The 12,954-nt window shown below is 36.9% G+C and overlaps 1 protein-coding gene across 1 annotated transcript in view; it reads left to right on the top strand.

The window, feature by feature from the left end:
* The window catches only part of PARD3B (par-3 family cell polarity regulator beta), a 1,353,776-nt gene that overhangs the window by 930,626 nt on the left and 410,196 nt on the right, over positions 1 to 12,954 (top strand). The window contains exon 16 of the mRNA XM_043998182.1: positions 2,244 to 2,288. Coding sequence (XP_043854117.1) covers positions 2,244 to 2,288 — 45 coding nt within the window. The remainder of the gene's footprint in view (positions 1 to 2,243; positions 2,289 to 12,954) is intronic.

The raw sequence follows: 12,954 nt of genomic DNA, 5'->3' as shown, positions 1-12,954 counted from the left end.
ATCAGGAAGACTTGTATTGGAATCTTGCCTCAGACATTTCCTAGCTATGTGATCCTGAGCCAATCAATTAAAGTCTCAGCCTCAAGTCTCTTCATCTGAAGAATAAGGAGCAAAATAGCACCTTCCCCACAGAGGTATTGTGAAGATCAAGTGACATTATATGTATAAAATTCTTTGCAAACTTTGAAGATCTATTTTAATATTAACTGTTTAATAATTATTGTTATTGTTACTGACTCATTTCCTCATAAAACCTCCCTCCAGGTCCAATGGACTATCTTATGTATAACTGAGTTCCAAAATTTTTCACAGATTTCAAACATTCTTACTCTAATGGCCATTTATCTTTACCTCTCTCTTTTGACTTTTCTTTACCTCTCTCAAAGTCAAATCATGCACTTATAGGTTTGGATTAAAATTACTGTAAATGATTCTTTAATAATAATTTATTTATATTCTTTAATAACAATTTCAAATAGTATAAAATCACAGACTATTCTTTAAATAAAGGATAGAAGGCAGGAATAGCCAAGTGCAGCCAATCCATTTCCCTTCTATCTACTTTCCTCTCCATTAGTCCTCTGGAGAAGTGGAGAGGGAGTAGGCAGACAGGTAAATGTAGCTTTCCATGATAGCTCTCCAAGAAATCAAAAATCAATCAACTAACATTTATTAAGCACCTACTGTATACAGGGCACTGTGTTAAATTCTGGGGTTTCAAAGAAAGGTAGAAGATAGTACCTACTCTCAAGGAGCTCATAATCTAATGGGGAAGACAACATGAAAACAACTAAGTATGGATAAGATATATAAAAGATAAATTAAAGATAATCAAAAGAGGGAAGGCACTGGCATTAAGAAGATACTTCTTATAGAAGGTGAGACTTTAACTGAGACTTCAAGGAAGTTGGGGCAGGGAAGCTAGGACAGTAAGTGAAAATGCTCAGAATTGGGAAGAAAGTAAAGAAAGTTGCTGTTGATTAGACTCAGATCATCTCATGGTATTTGGTTTAGCCCTGTCTTTAGCCCTGTGCTCTTATTGGCTTATGCATTAAGTGTCCTCTTATCTTTCACTCTCACTCTGATCCTTTGCACTGACTTCTGCTTTCTATAACAAGAGTTCTGTACTTGCTTTCTTTTTCCTTCTTGGTGTGAAGCGCAGGAATTCAGATGCAAAATTTCCCTCACCTGTCTGTCTCAGCCACTTGGCTTCAGACCTAGATGGAAGTTCCTTTCAGGGGCAAAGGTCCTAGAGGACTTGGGAAACCCTGGGTGATGTGTGCCCAACCCTCTCACCCATCCTCCAAATGATGAAATCTCCATGAAACCTCCATTGAAATACCCTTGGGGAAGCTAGATGGCACAGTGGATAGAGCACCGGCCCTGGAGTCAGGAGTACCTGAGTTCAAATCCGGCCTCAGACATTTGACACTTAACTAGCTGTGTGACTCTGGGCAAGTCACTTAATCCCAATTGCCTCACAAAAACAAAACAAAAAAACAAAACAAAAACAACAACAAAAAAAGAAATACCCTTGATGTAGGGCATACGATTTCAAAATGTAAGAAATAGCATTTTGTTGTGTAGATAGCATGAACACAGACTGGGGAGGCGGGCAGGCAGGAGTGGAATAGATTACCCAGTATAATGTATAATTCAAAGTTGTTTCTATTTAGTTTTAGAACGTAGAGACATAAATTCAGGTGCTTATGTGCACAATTATGTACCCAGCCCTTTTACGGTATATTTTGCCACTGCAACAGATATGGCTTCATGGTAAATCATACAAAGACAGCCCTGACTTTCAGCAGCTAGTCCACTGAGTCAATTGTCAAATATCTAAAATTGAAGGTGGACCACATTTGGGTTATATCCAACCATCTGTTCTGTTATTAAGTGTAATGATTTTGCTTAAATGTTGCATAAAAGGGTCTATGAGTTGTTAACTTCTCCTTATACAAAAATACAATCGTGCAACTAAAGAATCTAGAAAAGGCATGAAAGAAAAATGGCACTGCCTCACAGTCTCCTCTTTATATTAACATCTAGTATAAACATGTCCTTTCCTGACTTATTTTTTAACACTAGGATATATCTTATAAATGAGGAGAAAGTTCATATCTCATACCTTTGCTAAAGAAAAAGATTTAATCTCTTATATGTCTAAAATAATGTTCCATTGATTCAGAATGGTGAATTTAAAGAGTGTCTTATCTTTGTCTCTTTTCTTTCCTTCCATTCAGTACCAGATGAAAGTAAAGTTCACTCATTGGCTGGACACAAATTGGGTAAGAAATTCCTCATAACTCATTTTACTTTCTCCCTTCCTGGAAACCGCTGACCAAATGTAAGTAGCAGTTGGAGCCTGTTTCCACCCACCAGTCTCAAAAAGGCTTGCTAATTAATACATGAGATGTTTCTGACTTCCACAGTGATAAATTATGGCTTGGCTCTATGCATAGCTGTATACAGGCTGACATGAATCATCTGAAGCAAAAATATAGCCGTTCCCTTTTTAAAAAAAAAAATGAAGTCAACAAAAATGTCAAGAAGTGTATCAGTTGAACATTAAGGGTAATGAAATTTTAAAAAGAAGGACAACACAATCCTTAAATTTTTCCCATGATGATTTTGGCATTCTAACATCACAGTGAAAATTTCCACAGTATGAATATTTTTCCTTTTCTTTCTAAAGAATTGAGATTAGGGGGCAGCTAGGTGGTGCAGTGGATAGAGCACCAGCTCTGGAGTCAGGAGGACCTGGGTTCAAATCCGGCCTCAGACACTTAACACTTACTAGCTGTGTGACCCTGGGCAAGTCACTTAAGCCCAATTGCCTCACTAAAAAAAAAAAAAAAAGAATTGAAATTATAAAAACATCAGTTAACTGTCCTCACCAAAGTGTCTAACTATACCACACACACACACACACACACACACACACACACACACACACACACTCCTACAGAGCAGAATATATTGTGTGTTGTTTTGTTTTAATTTAGGAGTGGTATTCTCAAAATGACTCTAGAAAAGCTATGTGATAGCAGTCAGTGTCCTCTGAAACCTTCACTGTTACTGTAGGCTAAAGAAAAACCACCTTCATAGCTTTTGGGTTTCAGCTTGTCTTTTGAAATATGGAAATTTAGACTGTTCATCCTGTTGCGTAATTATATTATGATTGGTTTCAGTGTTGTGTTCCCTTGCTAAGATAAAAAAAAAAACACCTTTGATTTTAGGGTTTTTCTCTAAAATATAGCATCTTAGTAGGGTTAGAAATGGACATGTAGATGCTAAAGAAATTTCCTTTCTCAGTCCAACATTTTCTGTCTACTACATTTGATGACAGTGATTATCTTAGTATAAGCATATTAATCTCTAATTATTTGTGTCAAGCCAAGTAGACCTGTTATCTGGAGCTCTTTTACCATGAAGGACTCCCCCAAGTCAAATCTACCAGTCCTTTTCTAAATGCCAGCGCTTTATCCCAGACGTGTTAAGTTCCAAAGAAGAAATTAACCTTAATGAGCCTTAGTTTCCTCATCTGAAAAAGAAGTTTAGACTAGATGCCCTATGATATCTTTTCCCTTAAACCTGTGATCAACCCTAGGGTGTGTTCAAATTCAATGTCAAAGGAAAGCTTAAAGTGCTCCTTTTTAAAAAGACTTAATTCCTCTGTGATCCCCTTTTACTCTTCCCAATGAATCACTTCAGATGAGCCTTCCAAAAAAAATTCAGTCTTTAGAAAAGTAATACGCATTGCCTCCCTTCTAATGAGAGGTTTTCAAGGAAAGTTTGGGTGGCCTTTTGTTGAGTGTTGCATGTGTAACGATTGGAATGATGCCACTTGCTAGAGACTTACTGTAGAAATGAGGCGAACATCTCTGAGGGCAAGACCATGTGTCTTTTCTTTGGCGTCAGGAAGTGACGTTTGCTGGTGGGAGGAGGAAGGGGGAGCCGGGCACTCTGTCTCTCTCTCTTTCCTTTGGATTCTGGTGGAGAGCAGAGATAGAAATGTGCTCTCCCTTTAATAGACAGATGAATGTAGGCCTTTCTCTCTCTCTTTACCAAATTCTTATTCTCCTTAATAAATGCTTAAAAGCCTAACTCTTGCTAAAGCTTATAATTTATTGGCGACCACTCATTAGATATTTTAGACAGTTTAGCTAGAATTTTAGCCCTTAATACATGATATGAATTCTTTTTTTAGGTAGGTTTGGACAAAATGGCCACTCAAGTCTCTTCCAACTCTGAATTTGTGATTCTAGCCTTTCTACTCTTTCTTCATCATCTTTAATTCTAACCAGTTGAATACATTTAAGTTACCATATATCATATACTAAACAGTACCAGTTCTCTGAGGAGTTCCTACTTTGTTAAAACTCTGCTGGAAAAAATATCTATCTTCATCTTAGATTTACCACTCGGTACAACAGAAGGATTGCAATATGTTGGCATCCTTCAGTTTTCTGAAACAAAAGGGAAAGGCTTTCCCATCAATGAGCATCTCCTGTGTTTATATGCCAATTATGTTTTCAGCCATAAGTGGCCTTGATGCCTCATTAGTTCCATCATGTTTCAAGGCGAGATTATGATTTTTTTTATTTTATTACTTCTCCAGATTCTTTAGCAATAACAGCAGGGGAAGAATTGGTTCACAACTCTTGGCTTATTTTTCCCCCTTATTTCTCTTAATAAAGAACTCAATAGGATTAGATCACTGGGGGAAAGAAAGTTTCTGTGGGAGTGATAAAAATTGCCACGTGCTGATTGTTTCCACCATCATCTTATTTTAAATCATCTAGTATTTGAGTTTTTATAGGTATCAGAAAGGCAAGGTCATATAACTCATCAACCCCAAGGATATTTGAAGCTATTTTTGCCTTTCATGTATATCGTTCTTCTTCTAGATCTTCATGCTGTTGCCTAAAGATGTGTTTTTCTGTCTAGAATTAGAGTAGAAGATTTAAAAAATATAAAAACAGTCCTTTAAAGGCTTTTTCATGAGTCTTTCTAAAATAAACAAATAAGAAATAAAATTTTTTCTGGCCCCTTTCAGGAAACTAAATACTAGACTATTTTTGCTCCACTTCTAAACAATTAGATTCTGGGTTAGCCAAAAGCTCTGTTATTATCATGCTTTTTCATGGAGAACAGTGTCATCTTTCCTAGGACTATCTCTGTTTATGAACGAGACTAGGCTCATAGAATTTAAGACCAATTTGACACTTGACCTTTGGCTTCTAGTTTCCTTTACCTCCTTTTTTTTTACCCCAGTCCCCATGATGTGTGCTTAATATGATGTAGATTCTTTCTTTCCCAGTTGTTCTTCACAGTATGTGGCTGCTTGGTATTTCTCCCATTTGGATTTTCGTCTTTAGACTGATCTTCCCCCACTATGCTCACCAGTTCTAATTGGGATTACTCATCTAATTTCCACAGCCGTGGTTTCCCCAAAACTGCTTTTCTGACAACCATGAGACAGAAATCATATTCTCTCCTCCTCCCCACTTTTTGAAAAATTAGAGATATACAGGTAGTTTTCATTTTATCCAAAACCATCAAAAAGTTAAGCCAATTCGATTTTGTGTGCTGACCTAAATGTATCATCTTCCCTCTCCTTCAGGATGATGCGCAACATTTTAATAAATTTGTCTTGGTAAAAGATTTCCCGAGTCAGCTCCTTTACCTTTTTGGAGGATCATTTTGATGCCAAGTTATATCTGTTGGTCTGGCTTGGGTGCATCCCAAATATGTGACAGACTTCCTGGCATGCAAGCTGCGGCCGTCTTCCTGTCTAAAGGATGCTTGAGAACTCGGGTCAAGCCAAAGCCTCAGACAAGCTAGATGCTTCTAACATTCCCATCCAAAAGTCAGCCTTCCCCTTTCCCTGAATCAAAAGATGAGTCAGAAATTCAGGAGGGGACCTGCATTCCCATCATTTGGTGACCAGAGGGAAAGCATACTGCCTGAATTTACTGTTTGTTGGCAGTTTGTCAGGCCATTTTCCTATCAATATGATGGTATTTGTATCTACTTTTTTATAAGATTTCCCCTTTGCCCCCCCTCCTGTCTCCTTATTATATCAGCAAAAATCTTTCCCTTATCATTCTGGGGTTTTTTTTTAAGGTCATAAGTACATATTCCTTCCATGTTAAGGCATAGGTACAAGATGTAACAAGAAGCTCTAAGAACCTATTCAGATGGATCCATATCCTCCTTGATTTGGAAATTCCCTCAAATGAGGCAGATCTCAGCCCATTCATACCTGTCCATCCTGTATGTTTGTTTGGTTTTTTTGTTTTTAGTGAGGCAATTGGGGTTAAGTGACTTGCCCAGGGTCACACAGCTAGTAAGTGTTAAGTGTCTGAGGCCAGATTTGAACTCAGGTACTCCTGACTCCAGTGCTCTATCCACTGCGCCACCTAGCTGCCCCCTGTCCATCCTGTATGACTTGCATCCATGTTCTCCCAGAATTCTCCATAGCTGGTCTATCCAACATGCCAGAGAACTCCTTAACTTCATCCCGACCCTATGAGAGGACCAATGGAGCATTTCCATCCATCCATCTTTCTTTCATTTCTCACTCTTGCCTTGATCATAACTAGCCCATCTTCTCCTTATGCACACAATTCCTTATTGACCTCACCTCATTTATTCTTGTTCTTCCTCAGGATTCCCTCACAAAATCTAGATATCTGCAATAATGAAGTCAATATAAAAACTATATCATAAATTAAATTAAAATGAATAGGAACTTTTGGAAGAGAGAGTAAAGTTCTAGGAACATGAATTCAATTTGATATTAATTCTTAGCTGAAGTTTAACTCAGGTGCTGGGTCTGCTTAGTGTTACAGAATATTTCTTCGAAGGAAATCTTTTTTTAAAAAAATTTCTATTCTGTATACCCCACTCTGGTACCTGAGTTCATTCTGCATTAAGCCATGATCCGCTTGTAAATTTTTCTTTTTACTGCGTCTTCATTTTTTGGTTTTGATTTACAGCTTGGAACTCTTTTAAAATGTATTGACTGTCTGCTGAGATCTTTGCTGACACAGGTCTTTCGGATGATGCAGTGCTGAAGAAAAGCTGATGAGTTCTTCTTTATGAGCTCTGACATATTAATTAGGAAAATGGACTAAAAAAGCTTTCCTATTTCTATTTTAATTTCTGACGTGCCCAAACATTTAGCTATAGGGTTGTAAAATAAGTGAGCCTTGTGGAAAGTAATAGGGGCAAAAATCCAGTACTTTACTGGGACAAGTTTTCAATCAATGAAAAGACAGGTTGGTCCAGAGGAGATGATATGGGATTTAGGATCAGAAGACCTGAGTTTAAATCCCATCTCTGCCACTTGGCAGCGAAGTGACCCAGTGGGTAGAGGACAGGGCCTGGAGTCAAGATAATCCAAGTTCAAATCTGGCCTTGGACAGGTTTGGACACTTGGTAGCTGTGTGAGCTTAGGCAAAACACTTAGTCTTTGACTGTCTCCTCATTTGTAAAATGGAGATAATAATGTACCTACCTCCTAGAGTTGTTGTGAGGATGAGATGAGGCGATAATTGGAGAATCCTTAGCACAGTGTCTGGCACAGGGTAGGTGCTCTAGAAAAATTAACTAGGATGGTTGATGAGGATGTGATCTTAAGAAAGTCCCTTCCCCCTCTGGGCATAGGTGTTAAGCATGGATTGAGGGAAAAGTAATTGAAATATAAGGTCTAGTTCCAGTACTCAAGAAACTTAACAGTCTACTTGGAAAAACAGGCCTGACCTGTAGGAGGACCATAATAGAACCTCATAAAGCATATCTTCTTTTACCTGTTGAGGACCCTGCCAGCTTAACAATAAATAGGAAAGTTCTACCACTTTCCTATATGAATTAGATGCCTTCCCTTTATAAAATACAATTCCCTACTAAGCTTTCTAGCAAGATTCCTTGCAATTTTCCTGTGTCTCTGTCTGTTCATGTGGTATGCATGTGCATGTTTGTTTGGAGGTTGACTTACAACTGTCATCCACATGGAGTCCTCTGATGATTTGGTATACTCCTGATGCTTTGATACACTTAGATTTAAATGACCGTATACAAACACACTTAAGGGCTTAGCCAAAGAGGGGTGCTCCTGAGAACCTTTGGCCCTCTTGGAGACCTTTACTAAAAAGAACATAGCGCTTTTAAATATTTTTTTCCAAATGGCTCTAAAATAAAATACATGGGGAAGTGGGATGAGTTTTCAAAAATGGCATCAACCACACCCCTGGTTTGTTGTTGTTTTTTTTATAATTTTATAAAGATGGTATAATACTAAATACAGCATCTAAAATGAAAACATGTTGATTTCATTGTTGAAACAACCACCATGACAGTGTCACAGATTTGAAACTGTTAGTCTATTTCCATAGGCCGTTGCCTCTAAAACCCTAAGGTATTATTAAAAGATATAAGCTCAGCTCCTAGAGGCCACTAGATGGCACAATGGAGAGAGTGCTTGATCTTAAATCTGGAAGATCTGAGTTCAAATTTCGCCTCGGGCGCTAGCTAGGTGATCCTAGGCAAGTTAGTTACCCTCTGTCTCAGTTTCCTCAAGTATAAAACAGGAATAATAACAGCTATGTCACATGGTTATTGTGGGGATAATATTTAACAAAGTTCTTAGAGTATCAGGAACACAGTAGGTGCCTAATAAATGTGTATTTCCTTCTTTCCTTTGGATTTTTAAAAAATGTTTAATAAATTATTTTTATTTAAAGTTTTGAGTTCCAAATTCTGTTGCTCTCAACCTTTCTCCCCTCCCTGGTCTCAGAGGCTATAAGCAATCAGATATAGGTTATACATGTGCAATTATGTAAAACATTACCATATTAGTCATTTTGTATGAGGACTCAAATAAAAGGAAAAAAATGAAAGAAAGTGAGAAATAGTGTGCTTCAGTCTTTGTTACATCAATATCAGTTCTTTCTTTGGAGGTATAGTATGCTTCATTATTAGTCCTTTGGGATTGTCTTAGATCATTGTATTGATGAGAATAGTTAAGTAATTCACAGTTCTTCATGGAACAATATTGCTGTCACTGTGTACAATATTCTCCTGGTTCTGCTCACTTCACTATGTATCAGTTCATATAAGTCTTTCCAGGCCTTTTGAAAGTCATCCTGCTTGTCATTACTATAGCACTTTCTTCCCATTATTCTAAGACAATAATTCACAAGACCATAAGAGATCTGTTGGCCACAATGTTCTAAGCCTTCTGCGTTTAAAAATTAAAATCACACTTTTAGAACTGGAAAGGAACCCAGCATCATTAAGTTCAAGTCCTCATTTGACAAATCAACTGAAGCCCCAAAGAGCAAATCATCTTTGATCATGCAGGTTTTAAATGGCAGGGCCAAGTTTTGAAGCCAGGTCCTCAGTTTTGAATAAAACAGTATTTATTTTGTACTACACTGAAACATTTTATCACTAAACTCAAAAATATTTTCACAAATCTTTGCTAGGGCACATCGGCTGTTCCCTAAGTCTAGCACTTTACATTGACATATTGTCTTCTTGGCATTTAGGGACCCAAAATGCAATGGAATCACTTAACTTAAGGAAAAAATACCAATGTGTCTTAGAAGGTGGGGTGGAATATGGGAAGGACTAGAAATTGTTATCTTCTGTTTTACTTAACACCAAATTTATGCAGCGATATGGGCATGCTCATCCCTGCAGATAATTAATCAACTTATTTAAAATTTATAGCATTTTATTTATAAATAACTTCTTCAAGCTGGCACATGTATACTCTATATAGAACAAAATTTTAAAATCACATAGGATTTTAGAGTTGCAAGGGGCCTTAAAGACCATCTAAACACTGATCTCAAACTCAATTTGTTTTTTTGGTTCATTTCATCAGTTTTCAGCAATCATATCAATATCTGTACATCTACTTTCTTCATCTTTGTTTCTCTCTAAAAAGATTTGTTACATGGATTAAGTAATGATTTAAAGGGATACAAAGATATACTTTGAGGTATTTTATTAAACATTAATTGCTGATAACAGTGGGCTTGAACCAAGCCATGCCCTTCCTAAATGAGGAAACTGGGTATCAGAGAAGCCTCAGCCAACTTGACTAAATTCAGTGCTTCTCAGTAACAAGGTTAGAACTAGAACTCAGGCCTTCTGATTTCTACTTCATTGTTCTTTCCATTGTCCCACAATGGCCAGGAAACCCTGCCGACGCAACAAGAGGTACCATGAAGATGAAATGTTATATCTAGGTGATGGCAATAGCATATTGGCATGATAATTGGAGGGGAGGGGAGTGGAGGGCAGAAATTCAATAGCAGAAAAGCATGATAGTGTATTACTTGCAGCTATGTTAGATACTAGAAACCAAAATGATTCCAAATCAACCTACATATTATTATTATTATTAACTTTGTTTCCTACAAATACACATTTCATTCTATGACTAATGTAAGTATTATTCAACTTTTCAGGTAGTCTGTCAATAAACATTCATTAAGTGCTTACTATATCCCAGGCATGAAGATCCTGAGAAAAGTGAAAACGTGGCACTTGATCTAGCTAATAGTTTTACATGATTGGATAATATGGAAATTGATGTTAGATGGGTTGTTCATTGTATTAACCATCAGATGATAATTTTTCTTTTTTTTTTGGACATAGCAGCCAATGACGAATATCTATCAAGTAATAGAGGAGGGTCTGTGTTCTGTTTCAATAAAGGCAATGTCTGTATCCATGACACAAGTTCCACAAGTCAAAGTATTTGAAACAATCAAATTGTGAAATAGAATATGAAAAATTATTTTTATTTATAAAAAAATATTTGTTGTAGTGGTAGTTTTTCTAATAGGACCCACATTCATGCATGCACTTATGTTACTGTTACTAACATTCTCCGGAACAAATGTCTTTAATTTTCCCTTCTTTCTGATTATTCAGAATTTGGTGAAAATTTATCTTTTCAGATGACGTTCCCAATGGGTGGTCTTAGTTTAAATGTTAATTGTTTCAGAACAGTTATAATTAAAAACAACAAAAATCTTCAGCTGTTTAGAATAATGAAAACAGTGAATTTCTCTTTGGGTTTTTTTCTTTTAAAAGAAGGGAACACTCCATGTGTCAGATGCTTCAAATATGGCTGAACTTTACAACTTTGCCATCCATGGGGAATGTGTGTCTTGCTGAGTTTGGAAAACAATGGTTTGGAACTGACAATTTTAATAGCATTTGTAAATGCCAGAGTGAGCATCTGCGGTACAAAATGTTATTAAATGATTACATGATGGTTGATAAATACAAACGGAAAGTTTGACATCAGAACTTTTCACTGCAATTTAATGTATTTACAGACTTAAAAAAAAAGAAAAAACCTCCCAGTGCTAATGGAGGCAGGAGCAATGGTGCAGATAATAGAAAATAAGTACTTGAAAAAATTAGAAGAAATCACCATCATGATGTAGCACATCATTGTATGGAGTCAGATGTATCACTGGTAAGAATCATATTCCCTAGGGGCAGCTAGGAGGCCCAGTGGATAAAGTACTGGCCATGAATTCAGGAGGACCTAAATTCAAATCCAGCCTCAGATACTTGATACTTACTAGCTGTGTGACCTTGGGCAAATGACTTAACTCTCATTACCCTGCCAAAAAAAAATTCTCTAAAATGTAATACCTAGAGGAAAATTCCAGTAGATCATAGCTCATAGTGGAAATATTAGTCCTCATCCCTCAAAACCCATATTAGAACAGTTTCATTATAGTTATCATTTAGCTTTGGGATGGCTTTGATTATTTGACTCTGGGTATATCTAAAAGTCTTACCATTGGACCCCTGAAACACAATCAGTTAAGTTACATTATGAAGAATGAACTGAAGGAAATGAAACATTTGCTAGAATCCACATCTTTTCTCTAACTCCCTCTCTACCCTTACTCTATCTTAGGTATGTATTGCATTATTTCTGAGAGGGTAGCTTTAGTTCTCATTTGTATTAGTTTTTATAAGTTTGCTATTTAACTCATACCTTCCAATCTCATCCAACAAGCATATCTTAAACTCCTACTATGTGAACAGCATATTCTAGGTATTGTGACTACAAAGATTTAACTTGTTTTAAAAAAAAAAGTCTTGCTCTCATGATGCTTTTTTCTATTTGGGAATACAACATATAAACAGATAAACCTATGCAGGAAAAATACATAGGCAGCTAGGTGGCACAATGGATAAAGTACTGAACTTGGGGGTCAGAAAGACCTTTGTTCAAAGCCTGTCTTAGATACTTATTGTTGAAAATCGCTTAATCTCTCTCAGCTTCATTTCCTGATCTGTAAAATGGATATAATAATGGCATCTAGTTCAGAGGGCTATTGTGAGAATGAAATGAGCTAATATATGTAAAATCCTTTGCAAACCTCAAGGTTCTATAGAAATACTAGTTATCCATATTATCATCCTCATTATCCTCTAAAGATGGAGAGAAAACTAAAAAGCAGGGAGATCTCAAGCACTTTCCCACTGGAGAGGTCATATGAGCGGAGCCTTATAGGAAGCCAGGGAAATTAGTTTCAGGCATGGGAGATAGCCTATACAAACACAGGGAAGTGTCGGAAATGGAATAAAGAATTCAGGGAATGGTAAGTAGATCAATTTGGTTGGACTGTCAAATCTGTGAAGGTGAACAATGTGAAGAGTCCCACTGGGAGGTAAAGCTGTGTAATGCTGGACTTGGATTCAGGAAAACCTGAGTTTCCATCTCACAACAGTACCTGCTCTTTGGCCTTGTGTAAATTACTTAACCTCTCTGTGACTGTTCTTCATGAACGAAATGAAGGTCTTGTATTTGATGGCCTCCAAACTCTATTCTAGCTTTAAATCTGTGATCCTATGATTAACTGTAAAAAAATAATTTAGACTCAGATTGTTGAGATATTTAAA

Source organism: Dromiciops gliroides, chromosome 3 (genome assembly GCF_019393635.1).
Source record: "Dromiciops gliroides isolate mDroGli1 chromosome 3, mDroGli1.pri, whole genome shotgun sequence".
In the NCBI taxonomy this organism is placed as follows: Eukaryota; Metazoa; Chordata; class Mammalia; order Microbiotheria; family Microbiotheriidae; genus Dromiciops; species Dromiciops gliroides.
This window is presented reverse-complemented; position numbering and strand designations above follow the sequence as displayed.